This window comes from Pseudophryne corroboree, chromosome 7 (assembly GCF_028390025.1).
Source record: "Pseudophryne corroboree isolate aPseCor3 chromosome 7, aPseCor3.hap2, whole genome shotgun sequence".
In the NCBI taxonomy this organism is placed as follows: Eukaryota; Metazoa; Chordata; class Amphibia; order Anura; family Myobatrachidae; genus Pseudophryne; species Pseudophryne corroboree.
In genome coordinates, this window is record NC_086450.1 from 181,676,474 (window position 1) to 181,697,552 (window position 21,079).

Below are 21,079 nucleotides of genomic sequence, written 5' to 3' on the forward strand. Positions count from 1 at the left end.
GCAAAGACCTAGAAAAGATGATATAAGATTCATTTAAAACTTTATTCAGCTCTTAACATTAGGAAAAAAAGAAACAGATTGTGTTTATAGATAGATAGATAGATATAGTATATATATATATATATATATATATATATATATATATATATATATATATAATCGTTCCTAATGTTTACCCAGCAGGGTCATACATAAGGAGACCAGCACACCACCAAGTAGCAAAAATGAAAAAAGCATTTAATATTTAAGCAGCATTATCAGGCCTTTTGAAAAAAATGTTATTGGTACTCATCAAAGTTCGCTGAAAAGAGTCCATAATACATCATAACAGCCATCCCAACGGCCCGTTTCGGTTGTCACACCTTCATCACCTTCATCATAGCTGACCCCATGATGAAGGTGTGACAACCGAAACGGGCCGTTGGGATGGCTGTTATGATGTATTATGGACTCTTTTCAGCGAACTTTGATGAGTACCAATAACATTTTTTTCAAAAGGCCTGATAATGCTGCTTAAATATTAAATGCTTTTTTCATTTTTGCTACTTGGTGGTGTGCTGGTCTCCTTATGTATGACCCTGCTGGGTAAACATTAGGAACGATTGTATTATCAGGAATTGACACGGCACCCTGTGGATTTCATTTAAGTGTGTGCGCTTCATTTCTGGACTTTATATATATATATATATATAACTATCAGTAGCGGATCTTGCCACGGGCAAGCAGGACTTTTGCCCGGGGCGCCGCCTTCCGGAGGGCGCTGGCGCCATCCGGAGGGCGCCGCACCGTGGCAAGATCCGCCACTGCTGCCCGCTGTGTCCCCCGTCCGCCTCCGCTGCCCGCTGCCGTCCCCGTCCGCCTCCTGTGAAGGGAACTAGACGCTATGCGTCTAGTTTCCCTTCGTGGAGAGTAACTTTGCTGAGCGGTGCGCGATGACGTCATCGCGCACCGCACAGCAAAGGTCCTCTCCACGAAGGGAACTAGACGCATAGTTGCGTTGATGATGTCATCGCGCACCGCTCAGCATTCAAGCGGCGCTAGCAATGTACAGGGGGCGTAACTGACCATGCCCCCTGTATTAGGACACACCCCTTTTCCTGCCCGGGGCGCAGAGCACCCTTGAACTAGCCCTGATAACTATACATCTGGGGTGTACTATGTTATGCCAGTGTTTGGGACCCCGGTGCCAGGATCCTGACCGCCGGCATGCAGGCAGCGGGGTGAGTGCAAAAGAGCACACCACGCTATTTATTCTCCCTCCGGGGGTGTCGTGGACATCCCAAGAGGGAGAATAGTTGTCGGTATGCCGGCTGTCAGGATTCCAGCATCGGTATGGTGAGTGCCGGGATCCCGACAGCCGCCATATCAAATGCCTCCCCACACACATATAGTGAGACAGCACTCAGTATCTGAGATAGAGAGCGGTGCAGGGTCCATAATTATTAGTAAATAACACTATTTTTTTTCAAGTAAGAAAAAAGAACCAGCACATTTCAGCAGCAGCATTTTTACTTGGAAAAAAAAACCGTTAAAGATCCATACAGTCATAATGTAATAGCAGCAGCTCAACAGCCATTTCAGTCACAATCAATTGGTCTTCTATATATCTATAGCCCCCCAAATTCTTAGAGAGCGTTACCACACCAGACTATGAGACAGATGTATTAACCTGGAGACGGCATAAGGGAGTGATAAACCAGTGATAAGTGCAAGGTGATAAATGCACCAGTCAATCAGCTCCTAACTAATTTACATATTGGAGCTGATTGGCTGGTGTTTATCACCTTGCATTTATCACTGGTTTATCATTTCTTTATGCCTCCTCCATGTTAATACATCTGCCTCTATTGTATACTAGAAGGTTATAATATATTATGGGAATACATAGTCTATCATAACCTACTATACACATAGGGCCTAATTCAGACCAGATCGCAGCAGCAAAATTGTTCTCTTATGGGCAAAACCAAATGCATTGCAGGTGGGGCAGATATAACATGTGCAGAGAGAGTTAGATTTGGTGAAATCCTAATTGCAGTGTTAAAATAAAGCAGCCAGTATTTAACCCGCACAGCAACAAAATAATACCCCATTCACACTGCACATATTACCTGGTATCGACCCGGTATTTTGCTGTGCGGTGTAAATGGGTCGCCTGACCCGGTAATTCAACCAAGGAATAAAGGAGGGTTATTCCTGGGTTATTACCGAGTCAGGTGCAGTGTGAACAGGTTACCCGGGCTGATGCGACCTGGTACCCATTCACAGCATAGAGAGAGGCGGCGCGGAAATGATCTCATCTCCAGTGCCGCCTTCCGCCCCCAATGCCACCTCTGTCCCCACCCCCGGATGGCAACTCGACTCGGCATATTGCCGAGTCGGGAAGCCTCCCCGTATCCAATTCCTGGGTACGACCTGGCAATGGCAATCTGATCTGGGTATAACTCACCCAAATTTAACTCTCTCTGCACATTTTTTCTGAACCCCTTCCCCCACCCCCCTTGCAGTGCACATGGTTTTGCACATTAGAGAACAATTTAGCTGCTGCGATCAGGTCTGAATTAGGCCCATAGCCTAGTGTGGTAGCGCTCTGATATTTTTTGTGGCTATCTATACGGTTGGGTTCCACTAGCAGAGAACCTTCTTAGAGGAGCAGCTCTACATAATTGAGCACGTCAGGACAATTTTATACATATATACAAACCCAGTACATATAGATAAATAAAGAAAACATCTATACTTCCCCCGAAAAATACAAAAATAATTTTATGTATAATATACAAAGTATTCAGCGATTTAGAGTGGTTGACCGAAAGTAACCTCACCGCTGACCGCAAAGTTCCCACCATTGGATACAATGGAGCGCATAGGCGCAACATTGTATCTCTGCCGTGTGCAGCCTCACTGACACTACAGGAGCACACAGCCAATCAGGAGAGTGCCATGACGTGGCGCTCCCTGATTGGCTGAAGGGACCCTCTTTGACAGGAGTCGGGGGGGTCCTGGCAGTCGGGGAAAGGGGTCCCATGTGTAAACATGGGACCCCTTTCAGTGCATGGTCGGGTTTCCGTTTTTTTTGTTTTGCCAAGTACGTGGATTATACAAAGAAGACAAGCAACACTGGATTATGTGAGTATAATTTTTTTCACAGGTACCCCGAGGATTCTACATGGAGAAGAGGACCGAGCCTCGTGTGAACATAGGTAAGTATGTATGTTTGGAGGTGTGCATGTATGTAATAAACTTATACTGTCACGGTGTGTGTGTCCTGTTTTTTGTTGGGTATTTTTTTAGTAGTAGTACTACAGGTACCAGCGGGCCCGGTTTTCCACCGCATGCTGGTACTTGTGGTTCTCCAAGTATCAGCTTGCGGGGGAGGCTTGCTGGGACTTGTAGTACTGCTACTAAAAACAATATTCTCATTTTTTACACAAGGCTATCAGCCCCCCATCCGCCGCCCTTGGATTGGGGGGACAGCCTCGGGCTTCACCCCTGGCCCTTGGGTGGCTGGAGGGGGGACCCCTTGATTTAAGGGGTTCCCACTCCTCCAGGGTACCCCGGCCAGGGGTGACTAGTTAGTGATTTAATGCCAGGGCCGCAGGGACCTATATAAAAGTGTCCCCCGGTTGTGGCATTATCTCTCTGACTAGTGGAGCCCGATGCTGGTTCCAAAAATACGGGGGACCCCTACGCTTTTTGTCCCCCGTATTTTTGGCACCAGGACCAGGCGCAGAGCCCGGTGCTGGTTGTTAAAATATAGGGGAACCCCTGTCAATTTTTCCCCCATATTTTTGCAACCAGGACCATCTCAAAGAGCCCGAGGCTGGTTGTGCTTAGGAGGGGGGACCCCATGCAATTTTTTTCTTGATTTTTAACACTTTAATTTTTTTTTTTGAAAGGTGCACAATGAAGCCCTGCACGGATCTCTCAGATCCGGCTGGGATTCCTTGTGTTTTGTCAGGCAGTGTTTTACTCATCACTCGCGTAAAACACTGCCTGACATTACGAATCACATCGACATCGGAAAAAAAGAATGTGCAAAACTCGGCAGCTTAGTAACTGACCGTATCAGGATTCAAAAAGTTGCAGTAAAATGCACCCAATACCATTCGAGTTCAAACACCCTTAAAAACGACTAAAACACGAATATTAGTAAATATACCACTCTGTCTCTAAAAATAAGATTTTAAACCTACTGGTAAATCTTTTTCTCCTAGTTCGTAGAGGATGATGGGGACTCCGTAAGGACCATGGGGGTATAGACGGGCTCAGCAGGAGACATGGGCACTCTAAAGACTTTAGATGGGTGTGCACTGGTTCCTCCCTCTATGCCCCTCCTCTAGACCTCCGTTAGAGAACTGTGCCCAGAGGAGACGGACAGTACGAGGAAAGGATTTTTGTTAATCTAAGGGCAAGATACATACCAGCCCACACCATCCACACTGTACAACTTGGAACATACGAACCAGTTAACAGTATGAAACAAAACAGCATCAGCCAGAGACTGATCAAAACTGTAACATAACCCTTATGTAAGCAATAACTATATACAAGTCTTGCAGAATTTAGTCTGCACTGGGACGGGCGCCCAGCATCCTCTACAGACTAGGAGAAAAAGATTTACCGGTAGGTTTAAAATCTTATTTTCTCTTACGTCCTAGAGGATGCTGGGGACTCCGTAAGGACCATGGAGATTATACCAAAGCTCCAGACCGGGCGGGACACTGCGGATGACTCTGCAGCACCGATTGAGCAAACATTAGGTCCTCCTCAGCCAAGGAATCAAACTTGTAGAATTTAGCAAAAGTGTTTGACCCCGACCAAGGCCCCGCTCGGCAAAGCTGTAATGCCGAGACGCCTCAGGCAGCCGCCCAAGAAGAGCCCACCTTCCTAGTGGAATGTGCCTTTACCGAATTTGGTAACGGCTATCCAGCCGTAGAATGAGCCTGCTGAATCGTGTTACAGATCCAGTGAGCAATAGTCTGTTTAGAAGCAGGAGCTCCAACCTTGTTGGCTGCATACAGGACAAACAGTGCCTCTGTTTTCCTAACCCGAGCCGTTCTGGCTACATACATTTTTTAAGGCCCTGACTACATCAAGGGACTTGGAATCCTCCAAGTCACCCGTAGCCACAGGCACCACAATAGGTTGGTTCATATGAAAAGATGAAACCACCTTAGGCAAAAATTGAGGACGAGTACTCAATTCTGCTCTATCCACATGGAAAATCAGATAGGGGCTCTTGTGAGACAAAACCGCCAATTCGGACACCCGCCTTGCAGATGCCAAGGCCAACAACATGAACACCTTCCAAGTGAGAAATTTTAATTCAACTGTTTGAAGAGGCTCAAACCAGTGAGATTTTTGGAACTGTAACACCACGTTAAGGTCCCATGGTGCCACTGGGGGCACAAAAGGAGGCTGGATATGCAGCACTCCCTTTACAAAAGTCTGGGCTTCTGGGAGAGAAGCCAATTCCTTCTGAAAGAAAATTGATAGGGCCAAAATCTGTACCTTAATGGAGCCTAACTTTAGGCCCATATCCACTCCTGTCTGTAGAAAGTGGAGAAAACGGCCCAGATGGAAATCTTCAGTAGGAGCATTCTTGGCTTCACACCAAGACACATACTTCCTCCAGATGTGGTGATAATGTTTCGCCGTCACCTCCTTCCTAGCCTTAATCAGAGTAGGGATGACGTCCTCCGGAATACCTTTCCCCACTAGGATTTGGTGTTCAACCGCCATGCCGTCAAACGTAACCGCGGTAAGTCTTGGAACACGCAGGGCCCCTGCTGCAACAGGTCTTCCCTGAGGGGAAGAGGCCACGGATCTTCTGTGAGCATTTCCTGAAGATCTGAATACCAGGCCATTTGAGGCCAACCTGGAACAATGAGTATTGTCTGCACTATTTTCCGTCTTATGATTCTCAGTATTTTTGAGATGAGCGGAAGAGGAGGGAACACATAGACTGACTGAAACACCCATGGTGTCACCAGGGCGTCCACCGCTACTGCCTGAGGGTCCCTTGACCTGGCACAATACCTCCGAAGCTTCTTGTTGAGGCGTGACGCCATCATGTCTATTTGTGGAAGTCCCCACTGACTTGTTATCTCTGCAAAAACTTCCTGATGAAGTCCCCACTCTCCTAGATGGAGATCGTGTCTGCTGAGGAAGTCTGCTTCCCAGTTGTCCACTCCCGGAATGAAGACCGCTGACAGAGCGCTTACGCGATTTTCCGCCCAGCGAAGAATCCTGGTGGCTTCCGCCATTGCCACTCTGCTCCTTGTCCCGCCTTGGCGGTTTACATGAGCCACAGCTGTGACGTTGTCTGATAGAATCAGAACCGGTAGGTCGCGAAGAAGATTCTCCGCTTGTCGTAGGCCGTTGTATATGGCCCTCAATTCCAGTACGTTGATGTGTAGACAAGCCTCCTGGCTTGACCATAGTCCCTGAAAATTTCTTCCTTGTGTGACTGCCCCCCATCCTCGGAGGCTCGCGTCCGTGGTCACAAGAACCCAGTCTTGAATGCCGAACCTGCGACCCTCGATAAGGTGAGCACTCTGCAGCCACCACAGGAGAGACACCCTGGCCCTGGGGGACAGGCTTATTTTCTGATGTATTTGTAGATGGGACCCCGACCACTTGTCCAGAAGGTCCCACTGAAACTTCCTCGCATGGAACCTGCCGAAGGTGATGGCCTCGTAGGTCGCCACCATTTATCCCAGTACTCGAGTGCATTGATGGACTGACACTCTTTTCAGTTTTAACAGGTCTCTGACCATGTTCTGGAGTTCCTGGGCTTTTTCCATTGGGAGAAAAACCCTCTTTTGTTCCGTGTCCAGAATCATGCCTAAGAAAGATAGCCGAGTCGTTGGAACCAAATGTGACTTTGGTAGATTTAGAATCCAGCCATGCTGCTGCAGCACTCTCAGGTAGAGCGACACACTTTTCAGCAATTGATCTCTCGATCTCGCTTTATCAGGAGATCGTCCAAGTACGGGATAATTGTGACTCCCTGCCTGCGCAGGAGCACCATCATTTCCGCCATTACCTTGGTGAAAATCCTCGGGGCCCTGGAAAGCCCAAACGGCAACATCTGAAACTGGTAATGACAGTCCTGTACAGCGAATCTCAGGTACGCCTGATGAGGGGGATATATAAGGACATGAAGGTATGCATCCTTTATGTCTAGTGACACCATAAAATCCTCCCCTTCCAGGCTGGAGATAACTGCCCGGAGCGATTCCATCTTGAATTTGAACTTTTTCAAGTACAGGTTTAGGGATTTTAGATTTAGAATGGGTCTGACCGAGCCATCCGGTTTCGGGACCACAAACAGGGTTGAATAGTACCCCTTCCCCTGTTGAACTAGGGGAATCTTGACAATTACTTGCTGTTGACACAGTTTTTGAATTGCAGCTAAAACTATTTCCCTCTCTGGGGGAGAAGCTGGTAAAGCCGATTTGAAAATCGGCGCGGAGGCACCTCTTCGAATTCCAGCTTGTAGCCTTGGGATACAATTTCCATCGCCCAAGGATCCACGTCTGACTGAACCCAGACGTGGCTGAAGAGTCGAAGACGTGCCCCCACCAGCGCGGACTCCCTCAGTGGAGCCCCAGCGTCATGCGGTGGATTTAGTAGAAGCCGGGGAGGACTTCTGCTCCTGGGAACTAGCCGTAGCAGGCATTCTTTTCCCTCTACCCTTACCTCTGGCGAGGAAGGAAGAGCCCCGACCTCTTCTGGACTTATGCGACCGAAAGTACTGCATCTGATATTGTGGTGTTTTCTTTTGCTGTGGGGGAACATAAGGTAAAAAAATAGATTTATCCGCAGTAGCTGTGGAAACCAGGTCCGCGAGACCTTCCCCAAATAAAACCTCACCCTTGTAAGGCAAAACTTCCATATGTCTCTTTGAGTAGGCATCACCCGTCCATTGGCGGGTCCACAGGGCTTGCCTAGCAGAAATCGCCATGGCGTTGGCTCTTGATCCTAACAGCCCAACGTCTCTCGAAGCGTCTCTCATATATAAGACTGCGTCTTTAATGTGACCCAAGGTCAATAAAATGCTATCCCTATCTAGGGTATCAATGTCAGATGACAAGGTATCTGCCCAAGCTGCTACAGCGCTACAAACCCAAGCCGACGCTATTGCCGGTCTGAGCTAGGCACCTGTATGTGCATAAATTTATTTTTAAGGTAGTTTCCTGTCTGCGATCAGCAGGATCCTTGAGGGCTGCCGTGTCTGGAGACGGTAGCGCCACCTTTTTGGACAAGCGCGTTAAAGCCTTGTCCACCCTGGGCGAGGATTCCCACCGTAACCTGTCCTGTGCAGGGAAAGGATACGCCATAAGAATTCTCTTGGGAATCTGCAGTTTCTTGTCTGGAGTTTCCCAAACCTTTTCAAATAACGCGTTCAGCTCATGAGATGGGGGAAAGGTTACCTCATGTTTCTTTTCCTTAAACATGCATACCCTCGTGACAGGGACAGAGGGGTCATCTGTGATATGCAAAACATCTTTTATTGCAATAATCATATAATGAATACTTTTGGCCACCCTTGGGTGTAACCTCGTATCATCGTAGTCGACACTGGAGTCAGAATCCGTGTCGGTATCAGTGTCTGTTACTTGGGACAGGGGTCGTTTCTAAGACCCTGGAGGGCCCTGTGATATAGCCAAAGCCATGGATTGACTCCCTGTCTTTTCTCTGGACTCTGCTTTGTCCATTCTCTTATGTAATAAAGACACATTTGCATTTAAAACATTCCACATATCCAGCCAATCAGGTGTCGGCGTCGCCGACGTAGACACCACAATCATCTGCTCCACCTCCTCCTTAGATGAGCCTTTCGCTTCAGACATGCCAACACACAATTACCGACACCCCCACACACTCAGGGATAGATATATATATATATATATATATATATATGGAGACAGTCCCCCAATAAGGCCCTTTGGAGAGACAGAGAGAGAGTATGCCAGCACACACCCAGCGCCACCGGACACTGGAATAAAATCCCAGTCAGTACAGCGCTTTTATAAAAATATACTCACTGCACCAAATAAATGTGCCCCCCCCCCCTCTCTTTTGCCCTCTGTAATTGTGTTCAGCAGGGGAGAATACGGGGAGCCAGCTTCTCTGCAGCGTGCTGTGGAAAAAACAGCGCTGGTTAGTGCTGAGGAATCAAGCTCCGCTCCCTCACCGGTGGGCTTCGATCCCGCTCAAATCTTTATACTGGCGGGGTTTTTTGTAATATACTGCCTCCGCAGTATATAACTATACCAGTGTCCTTAGAGGTTTATTAATTGCTGCCCAGGGCGCCCCCCCTGCGCCCTGCACCCATACAGTGCCGCCAGTGTGTGTGTTAATGTGGGAGCAATGGCACGCAGCGGTAACGTAGAAGATCTGAAGTCTTCTGTTGCCTTTGAAGTCTTCTTTCTTTTCATACTCACCCGGCTTCTATCTTCCAGCTCTGTGAGGAGGACGGCGGCGCGGCTCCGGGACGAATGGCGAGGGTGAGACCTGCGTTCCGACCCTCTGGAGCTAATGGTGTCCAGTAGCCTAAGAAGCAGAGCCTGTCATTTAAGTAGGTCTGCTTCTCTCCCCTCAGTCCCACGATGCAGGGAGCCTGTTGCCAGCAGTGCTCCCTGAAAATAAAAAAACTAACAAAAAGTATTTTTCAGAGAAACTCAGTAGAGCTCCCCTGCAGTGCACCCAGTCTCCTCTGAGCACAGGATCTAACTGAGGTCTGGAGGAGGGGCATAGAGGGAGGAGCCAGTGCACACCCATCTAAAGTCTTTAGAGTGCCCATGTCTCCTGCGGAGCCCGTCTATACCCCATGGTCCTTACGGAGTCCCCAGCATCCTCTAGGACGTAAGAGAAATTACATTACCTCCATTTTTGTTTTTTTCCCAAAGTTTGGTAGGGAAATCCTCATCTCTGCCCTCCACACTCGACTCCTTTCCCAATCCTACTGCTCCCATATCCACAATATTTCTAGGATCAAGCCCTTATTTGCCCCTGCAGTCATTAAAACCCTCCATCTCTCACCTTCATTACTGTAATCTACTGCTCACCAGTCAATCGATCTCCTGTCTATCCATCCTTCAGTCTATCCTTTGCAGCCCAGCTCATTTTTCTTTCTCACTGCTCCACCTCTGCTGTCCTCTGCCTGTTGCCTCTCAACTGGATCCTTGTCTCACTCAAGACCAAGTTCAAACTCTTCTCAGTCAACTACAAAGCCCTCAACTACTTCTCTCCTCCCTACAGCCCCAACTTTATTCCCACACACGCTCCTTCCCACCCACTTCGCTCTGTCAATGTCCGCTGCTTTAGCTGCTCCCTGATCATTTTTTCCCACACCGACTCCAGGACTTCTCCCATGATGCTTTAATAATCTGGATTGCCTTCTCTTAGACACTCATCCAGGTTTCCAGCCTTCAAATTTGCATTGAAAACACATATCTTCCCCCAAGCCTACCACACTTCTTCCCAACCCTCCAATCAATGCAGTAAGCAATCCTAGTACACTCTTCCTCTGTATCCTCTATGCACCCCTATAGCATGTTTTTTGGTTTTGAAATGCTCAATGTTCTTACTGTAAAAAAACAACCCAACTAACTGACTTTGAGTTTTATGCACAGCTGCACGCAAGTGACCCAGGAATGAACTCATGCTGGTAACTATGCCACAGTATTTATGTAAATGTGAGTTTGTGAGTGAGGTTTGTACAAGCTGTAAAGGCCCTGATTATGTCCTACATCGTCAGTCTATCTAAATAATTTATCAACTAAAACTTTTACCAAAATATGTTCAAATACAGTATTTTTTTTTCCCCTCAGATTTTCCCCCTGTGTTCCATATCAAGTTGAAGGACATTGTGATACTAGAGGGAGAGTCAGTGTCTCTTTCCTGTCTACCTGCTGGCAGCCCGGCCCCCCGAATCTTATGGAAGAAAGGTAACTTTGTTCTGATATTAAAGCAGCGTAAAGTGTCCATTTTTAATAAGCACATTTTTCTGCTGCCATAATGTACCGGTAAATGACTGAGGGGTAGATTTACTTAAGATTTTGAAACAGACAATTGGGGGTGTTGCCCATAGCTACCAATCTGAGTCTAGCTATCATTTCCCTATTGCATTCTAAAAATGGATAGAATGTGGTTGCTACGGGCAACACTAACACTTGTCTATTTTAGAAGCTTTAGTAAATTTACCTCAAAGTTGGTGCCTGAATTCTGACTGTCGGTGTCCCGAATTGTTATTATGCCGGAGAGGGTAAGGCTGCAGGTGGGGGGAGGTTAGGCTTAGGCACTAGAGGGAGGGTTAGGGTTGGGCTGCGGTAGAGGGGGGGGAGGTTAGGGTTAGGCTGCGGGGAGGGAGGGTTAGGGTTAGGTACTAAAAACGGAGGGTAAGGCTGTGGAGGGAGGGTTAGGGTTATGCTGCGGGTAAGGAGGGTTAGGGGGGTTAGAATACTTACCTAGCAGGTGTCAGGATTCTGTGGTTGGGATCCTTCTATCTTCCCGCTATCTTCTGACCGTCGGCATCCCAAGCGACGGGATCCCAATACAATCCTTTTTTCAGAGTAGATATAATATTGGTGATAGCGGCAGTATATGCTTGTTAGTGTACCCAATGTTTACCATACATTTTGGTAAGTTTTGGCAAGGTGTAACGTCCATTGCTAATTTACTGTGTCTTATATGTGGGGAATGTAATAGGGTGTGAGAATCAGGATATGAGAGATTTTGTCAGCGTTTTCCTGTTTATTTAAAGTGGCAATCATTTACATGGCAAATCCAGGTTGATTTTGCCATGTAAATAATTACCACTTTAAAAAAAAACAGGAAAACTCACAAAATCTCTCACACTCTATTACATTCCACCCTAGACGACGAAGCTTCTCTACATCGTTATTATCCAGGATGTTTTGAAGTGCATTGATGGGGAATAAAAGAAACAGCAATAGTACAATCGCAACATAGCTATACAGCATGCTGGAATTTGTAGTTCAAGACAGATATAGCAACTGTCCAAGATCAGCTGCAATATTGTGTGACCAGCATTACTCTCATTCACTGTTAAGGACCATACACACTGGGCGATATTGAGCTGAAAGCAGATCACTTTTGGTGTTTTGAGCTGCTTTCAGGTCAAAACCGCCCAGTGTGTTTGCCCCGGCGATGAGCGATGAGCTCTGATGCGCGCTCCCACATCATCACCGGCGGCCGCCGTTCATCTGCTGGTATTACCAGTAGATGAACGGCGGGGTGAGCAGCTTTCCATAGCGACCTGCTATTGATAGCCGCTCACCCCCACTGACATCGCTGGGCAGGGGGGAAAATAGATCAGTGTGTATGCACTGAGCGATTTTCAGCGCAGCGATGTCAGCCATCATCGCTGTGCATAGACGCTGGGCAAAAACGCCCAGTGTGTGTATGCACCTTTAGACAATAGAGATGTGCCATTAATATGTGAATACTGTGTTTGGGCAGTTAAGAGATCTAAATGCTTAATGTGACCACACCTTGGAAGCCTATTCAATGTCATGTGTTCAATGGATAGGTCAGGTCATACCAGCAATACTAGTGTCCCACTAAGAAATGATACATAACAACTTGTGTCATTTACTGTATTCACAAACAGCGAAATACACAGCAGGGTTGTTTTATAATAAGGAAACAATAAAATCATGTCAAAAATATTAAATGGAATCTATACATATAATAAAACCGTAAGGGTTGTGTCTGTGCATAGCAATGTTTTTGAGAAATATACCTCTAGAGACGGGTGGTCTTCTGTATGCCGGCGGTCGGGCTCCCGGCGCTCAGTATACCGGCGCCGGGAGCCCGACAGTCGGCATACCGACACTTATTTTCCCTCGTGGGGGTCCACGACCCCCATAGTGGGAGAATAAAATAGTGTGGCGCGCGTAGCGCACCACCGTGCCCGTAGCGTGGCGAGCGCAGCGAGCCCGCAAGGGGCTCATTTGCGCTCGCCACGCTGTCGGTAAGCCGGCGGTCGGGCTCCCGGCGCCGGGATGCTGGTCGCCGGGAGCCCGATCGCCGGCCAGCCGTAGTGAACCCCTAGAGACTGTCTATGAACTATGGAGCCGCAAAAAAAAATTCCGGAATTTTTGTCTTTGTCTGTTCATGTCGGCATCGCACAAAATCTACTGGATGAATTTGCGACGTGTTTTTACTATTGTATAGCTTAGTGACCTAGAAACAAACTGAGATATGTATGATCTGATGTGAGCTATAAAGGAAAAACCAGACGCTTGACACTCGGCGCACTGAAAATTGGTGTTCCGATCATGCTTCTGCGGTACTTGACTCCGCCCAATTTATGCAGTGGAACCCAAACTTAATTGAAGCAGAAATTCTAACGGGATATTTAATTATTTTTAATGGAATTTTCATAAACATTCATAGTGCATGGTTGTGAAAACTAAATCAGTCAGCCGCTGAATCAAGACAAATGATTGATAGACAGTCACAATTGCGCACACGTGGCTGCTTTTCTTAGTAGAGGGAATGAAGTTCCACCAACACTTCACAGATATAGACAAACAAAGATAGAAACCCTCCACATAGAATGGCGCACACATAAAATACTTATTAGTTTGATGAGTCTTTCAAGGGTCTTGTGTAACCTCAAAAAAACAACAGAAAATGCATATAGTGTTATATCTTTATAGCATTTCTAATAGGTCTTTATGAGGAAACTCGTACCCTTAAATTTGCCTATCAGATTAATGATAGACAAAAAAGCGTCTGAAAACTCCAACTGATCACACGGGGGTCCCTCCTCTTAATGGATCCTCCTTCTAAGCCTTCCAACAGTAATTCCTCAGGATATATCACATGTGAAAACAGAAATTCACCACCATAGTGTAAAACCATAGATTTATTTTCACAAACAACAATAATAAAAATTAGCCTCCCACCCTTATAGGTGGTCTACTAATCAACAAGTAGACAAAACAGTTTAAAAGTGGCCACTATATGCATTTTCTGTTGTTTTTTTGAGGTTACACAAGACCCTTGAAAGACTCATCAAACTAATAAGTATTTTATGTGTGCGCCATTCTATGTGGAGGGTTTCTATCTTTGTTAGCCGCTGAATCAAGCCCACAATGTGCCGCAGGACTCTGTGCCAGAGCCTTAGAGATCAACGGTGAGCCCGGATGGTGGGGAGGTGTGACCAAATCCTAGGGCATCACTACAACAGCTCGAAAAAAACACTTGGGGGGTTATGTAATAGGGGGGGCAGATTTATTAAGCTCGGTAAAGTGATAAAGTAGAAGGTGATAAAGGACCAGCCAGTCAGCTCCTGACTGTCATTTTTCAAACCCAGCCTGTGACATGACAATTAGGATCTGATTGGCTGGTACTTTATCACCTTCCACTTTATCACTTCACCGAGCTTAATAAATCTGCCCCAGTGTCCCAGATTATGTAAATGGAATGAATTCAGTAAATTCATCACTAAATTTAAAGCCGCACTCAGTTACAAGGCTGGTTTTGATTTATAACTGATTGCCACTTTAATCTAGTGATACACTTGCCAAAAGCATGTCTGTTCCACCCTCTCTGAACATCTTACATAACATCCCTAATCTGCTTTCAGTACACCTTCCCATGCACATTTAGGCCTATATCAGTGCATACTGTAGCTGTGTTCAGGTTGATATGACTCTATACAGCTTCTAATATCTAATGAACCTGTGATTAACATTGTGTTCACCAAATCAAATGGATGTGCTGGTTCCATGAGCACCTATACATATATGTAAGACTATATAGTGTTGTTGAATTATATAATTCACCAATATACTTGTTTATGTTTCATTTTCCAGATAAGATGGTCATAGGGTCAGGAGGACAGGTGAACATAAAATCCAGTCCGGATGGGCGACAGCTCCTCACGATCACGAATGCCGGACAGAGGGAGGCCGGACTGTATGAATGTGTGGCAGCGAATGCTCTGGGCAATGCGACCAGTTCCTGTTCATTGTCGGTTGCTCGTATGTATCTTATAAATCACAGTACAGCTTACTGCAAATTATCAGCAGACTCACCTTTCAGTTATGTGATGTACTGAGTAACATATCAGTAACTATAATATGTAGAATATAATTCATCAAGGGTAGGCAACCCTTGGCACTTGTGCCACAAGATGGCATGTAAGGATGTTATAAGTGGTACCTGCGGTGTCAGTGCATCTGCTCCTCCCCTAAGCCACATCTTACGCCACAGAAGTACTAGACCCTCTCCAAAGTGAAGAGTCCAAGCGTGGCTTACCAAGCGTGGCTTACATTCCTACTCACAATCGAATAACAGTACAAAATGGTGAAGTAAGTTTTCATCTTCAGACTACAAAGTAGCGACCTAAACTGAGCAAATGAACACCCAGACAGGAAGGACAGAAAAACCACTAACAATTCTAGTACTTATTATTTTTGGTAAATACTGCATTGGTGTTGGCACTCTGGAAACTTTCTTGGCTTGTAATGTTGTACGCCTGCCACCCAGAGATAAAAATGTTTCCTACCCCTGTAATAGATGGTACTGTACTGCAGGCAGTGCCAAATGTTACAGGAATCCGTTCAGGATACCGGCGTTCGGCATTCCGGCAGCTGGAATGCTGATGCCAGAATCCCGACACTCCTTGGAATGCCGCAGCCAGCATCTTGACATAGATCAAAATTCTGGCGCCGGGATCCCGAACAGCAGAATCCCGAATAACCTCTGCCGGGACTCCTGCTTGGTAAGCAGTAGGGTGGGGATGGTGGGGAGGGGGTGGGGGGCTAGTGGGGATGTTAGGCTTAGGCTGCGGGGAAAGGGTTAGGGTTAGGCTGCCAGGGAGGAAGGGTTAGGTTTAGGCTGTGGGAAGGGAAGTTAGGTTTAGGCACCACCGGGGAGGGTTAGGGTTGGGTTGTGTCATATGACTGCCGGCATCCCACCCGCCGGGATATCGTGTGTATCCCCTATCACATACATATATGTTAGTAAATACCTTTTCTCTATCGTCCTAGTGGATGCTGGGGTTCCTGAAAGGACCATGGGGGATAGCGGCTCCGCAGGAGACAGGGCACAAAAAGTAAAGCTTTAGGATCAGGTGGTGTGCACTGGCTCCTCCCCCTATGACCCTCCTCCAAGCCAGTTAGATTTTGTGCCCGGCCGAGAAGGGTGCAATTCTAGGTGGCTCTCATAAAGAGCTGCTTAGAGAGTTTAGCTTAGGTTTTTTATTTTACAGTGATTCCTGCTGGCAACAGGATCACTGCAACGAGGGACAGAGGGGAGAAGAAGTGAACTCACCTGCGTGCAGGATGGATTGGCTTCTTGGCTACTGGACATGAAGCTCCAGAGGGACGATCACAGGTACAGCCTGGATGGTCACCGGAGCCACGCCGCCGGCCCCCTCACAGATGCTGAAGCAAGAAGAGGTCCAGAATCGGCGGCTGAAGACTCCTGCAGTCTTCTTAAGGTAGCGCACAGCACTGCAGCTGTGCGCCATTTTCCTCTCAGCACACTTCACACGGCAGTCACTGAGGGTGCAGGGCGCTGGGGGGGGGCGCCCTGGGAGGCAAATGAAAACCTTTAAAAAGGCTAAAAATACCTCACATATAGCCCCAGAGGCTATATGGAGATATTTACCCCTGCCTAAATGTACTAAATAGCGGGAGACGAGCCCGCCGGAAAAGGGGCGGGGCCTATCTCCTCAGCACACGGCGCCATTTTCTGTCACAGCTCCGCTGGTCAGGAAGGCTCCCAGGTCTCTCCCCTGCACTGCACTACAGAAACAGGGTATAACAGAGAGGGGGGGCAAAATAAATGGCTATATATATATATATTAATATAAAAGCAGCTATAAGGGAGCACTTAATCATAAGGCTATCCCTGTCATATATAGCGCTTTTTGGTGTGTGCTGGCAGACTCTCCCTCTGTCTCCCCAAAGGGCTAGTGGGTCCTGTCTTCGTATAGAGCATTCCCTGTGTGTCTGCTGTGTGTCGGTACGTGTGTGTCGACATGTATGAGGACGATATTGGCGTGGAGGCGGAGCAATTGCCTGTAATGGTGATGTCACTCTCTAGGGAGTCGACACCGGAATGGATGGCTTATTTAGGAAATTACGTGATAATGTCAACACGCTGCAAAGTCGGTTGACGACATGAGACGGCCGACAAACAATTAGTACGGTCCAGACGTCTCAAAAACACCGTCTAGGGTTTTTAAAACGCCCGTTTACTTTAGTCGGTCGACACAGACACAGACAGGGACACTGAATCCAGTGTCGACGGTGAATAAACAAACGTATTCCTTATTAGGGCCACACGTTAAAGGCAATGAAGGAGGTGTTACGTATTTCTGATACTACAAGTACCACAAAAGAGGGTATTATGTGGGATGTGAAAAAACTACCATAGTTTTTCCTGAATCAGATAAATTAAATAAAGTGTGTGATGATGCGTGGGTTCCCCCCGATAGAAAATTATGGGCGGTATACCCTTTCCCGCCAGAAGTTAGGGCGCGTTGGGAAACACCCCTTAAGGTGGATAAGGCGCTCACACGCTTATCAAAACAAGTGGCGGTACCGTCTATAGATAGGGCCGTCCTCAAGGACCAGCTGACAAGGCTGGAAAATATAATAAAAAGTATATACACACATACTGGTGTTATACTGCGGCCAGCGATCGCCTCAGCCTGGATGTGCAGAGCTAGGGTGGCTTGGTCGGATTCCCTGACTAAAAATATTGATACCCTTGACAGGGACAGTATTTTATTGACTATAGAGCATTTCTATATATGCGAGATGCACAGAGGGATATTTGCACTCTGGCATCATGAATAAACGCGATGTCCATAACTGCCAGAAGATGTTATGGACACGACAGTGGTCAGGTGATGCAGATTCCAAACGGCACAGTATGGCCGTATAAAGGAAGAGGACTTGTTTGGGGTCGGTCCATCGGACCTGGTGGTCACGGCAACTGCTGGAAAATCCACCGTTTTTTACCCTAAGTCACATCTCTGCAGAAAAAGACACCGTCTTTTCAGCCTCAGTCCTCTCGTCCCTATAAGATTATATCTGCCCAGGGATAGAGGAAAGGGAAGAAGACTGCAGCAGGCAGCCCATTCCCAGGAACAGAAGCGTTCCACCGCGTCTGACAAGTTCTCAGCATGGCGCTGAGACCGTACAGGACCCCTGGATCCTACAAGTAGTATCCCGGGGGTACAGATGGGAATGTCGAGACGTTTCCCCTTCGCAGGCTCCTGAAGTCTGCTTTACCAAGTCTCCCTCCGACAAGGAGGTAGTATGGGAAAAAATTCACAAGCTGTATTCCCAGCAGGTGATAATTAAATTACCCCTCCTACTACAGAAAAGGGGTATTATTCCACACTATATTGTGGTACTGAAGCCAGAAGGCTAGGTGAGACTTATTCTAAAAATTTTTTTTTGAACACTTACAAAGGTTCAAATTAAGATGAAGTCACTCAGAGCAGTGATAACGAACCAGGAAGAAGGGGACTATATAGTGTCCCGGGACATCAGGGATGCTTACCTCTATGTCCCAAATTTGCCCTTCTCACTAAGGGTACCTCAGGTTCGTGGTGCAGAACTGTCACTATCAGTTTCAGACGCTGCCGTTTGGATTGTCCACGGCACCCCGGGGTCTTTACCAAGGTAATGGCCGAAATGATGATTCTTCTTCGAAGAAAAGGCGTCTTAATTATCCCTTACTTGGACGATCTCCTGATAGGGGCATAGTCCAGGGAACAGTTGGAGGTCGGAGTAGCACTATCTCGGATACTGCTACAATCAGCACGGGTGGATTCTAAATATTCCAAAATCGCAGCTGATCCCGACGACACGTCTGCTGTGCCTAGGGATGATTCTGGACACAGTCCAGAAAAAGGTGTTTCTCCCGGAAGAGAAAGCCAGGGAGTTATCCGAGCAAGTCAGGAACCTCCTAAAAACAGTGCATCATTGCACAAGGGTCCTGGGTAAAAATGGTGGCTTCCTACGAAGCAATTCCATTCGGCAGATTTCACGTAAGAACTTTTCAGTGGGATCTGCTGGACAAATGGTCCGGATCGCATCTTCAGATGCATCAGCGGATAACCCAATATCCAAGGACAAGGGTGTCTCTCCTGTGGTGGTTATAGAGTGCTCATCTTCTAGAGGGCCGCAGATTCGGCATTCAGGATTGGATGCTGGTAACCACGGAGCCCAGCCTGAGAGGCTGGGGAGCAGTCACACAAGGGAAAAATTTCCAGGGAGTGTGATCAAGTATGGAGACTTTTCTCCACATAAATATACTGGAGCTAAGGGTAAATTTATAATGCTCTAAGCTTAGCAAGACCTCTGCTTCAAGGTCAGCCGGTATTGATCCAGTGGGAAAAACATCACGGCAGTCGCCCACGTAAACAGACAGGGCGACACAAGAAGCAGGAGGGCAATGGCAGAAACTGCAAGGACTTTTCGCTGGGCGGAAAATCATGTGATAACACTGTCAGCAGTTTTTCATCCCGGGAATGGAAACTGGGAAGCAGACTTCCTCAGCACGACCTCCACCCGGGAGAGTGGAAACTTCATTGAGAAGTTTTTTCCACATGATTGTAAACCGTTGGGAAATACCAAAGGTGGACATGATGGCGTCCCGTCTGAACAAAAAAACGGGACAGGTATTGCGCCAGGTCAAGAGACTCTCAGGCAATAGATGTGGACGTTCTGGTAACACCGTGGGTGTACCAGTCGGTGTATGTGTTCCCTCCTCTGCTTCTCATACCTAAGGTGCTGAGAATTATAAGACGTAGAGGAGTAAGAACTATACTCATGGCTCCGGATTGGCCAAGAAGGACTTGGTACCCGGAACTTCAAGAGATGCTTACAGAGGTCTTATGGCCTCTGCCGCTAAGAAGGGACTTGCTTCAGCAAGTACCATGTCTGTTCCAAGACTTACCGCAGCTGCGTTTGTCGGCATGGCGATGGAAAGCCGGATCCTAAGGGAAAAAAAGGCATTCCGGAAGAGGTCATTCCTACCCTGGTCAAAGCCAGAAAGGAGGTGACCGCACAACATTATCACCACGTGTGGCGAAAATATGTTGCGTGGTGTGAGGCCAGGAAGGCCCCACAAAGAAATTTCAACTCGGTCGTTTCCTGCATTTCCTGCAAACAGGAGTGTCTATGGGCCTCAAATTGGGGTCCATTAAGGTTCAAATTCGGCCCTGTAAATTTTCTTCCAAAAAGAATTGGCTTCAGTTCCTGAAGTCCAGAAGTTTGTCAAGGGAGTATTGCATATACAAAACCTTTTTTTTTGTGCCTCCAGTGGCACTGTGGGATCTCAACGTTGTTCTGGGATTCCTCAAATCACATTGGTTTAAAACCAGTCAAATATGTGGATTTGAAGCATCTCACATAAAAAGTGACCATGCTCTTGGCCCTGGCTTGGACCAGGCGAGTGTCAAATTGGTGGTTTTTTCTCAAAAAAGCCCATATCTGTTTGTCCATTCGGACAGGGCAGAGCTGCGGACTCGTCCCCAGTTCTCTCCCTAAGGTGGTGTCAGTGTTTCACCTGAACCAGCTTATTGTGGTGCCTTGCACCTACTAGGGACTTGGAGGACTCCAAGTTGCTAGAAGTTGTCAGGGCCCTGAAAATATGTTCCGGGACAGCTGGAGTCAGAAAATCTGACTCGCTGTTTATACTGTATGCACCCAACAAGTTGGGTGCGCCTGCTTCTAAGCAGTCGATTGCTCGTTGGATTTGTAACACAATTCAACTTGCACATTCTGAGGCAGGCCTGCCACAGTCTAAATCGGTTAAGGCCCATTCCACAAGGAAGGTGGGCTCATCTTGGGCGGCTGCCCGAGAGGTCTCGGCATTACAACTCTGCCGAGCAGATACGTGGTCAGGGGAGAACACGTTTGTAAAATTCTACAAATTTGATATCCTGGCAAAAGAGGACCTGGAGTTCTCTCATTCGGTGCTGCAGAGTCATCCGCACTCTCCCGCCCGTTTGGGAGCTTTGGTATAATCCCCATGGTCCTTTCAGGAACCCCAGCATCCACTA

The 21,079-nt window shown here is 47.2% G+C and overlaps 1 protein-coding gene across 1 annotated transcript in view; it reads left to right on the top strand.

The window, feature by feature from the left end:
- The window catches only part of SPEG (striated muscle enriched protein kinase), a 519,092-nt gene that overhangs the window by 471,438 nt on the left and 26,575 nt on the right, over positions 1-21,079 (top strand). Inside the window, exons 32-33 of the mRNA XM_063933852.1 lie at positions 10,845-10,961; positions 14,862-15,029. Coding sequence (XP_063789922.1) covers positions 10,845-10,961; positions 14,862-15,029 — 285 coding nt within the window. The remainder of the gene's footprint in view (positions 1-10,844; positions 10,962-14,861; positions 15,030-21,079) is intronic.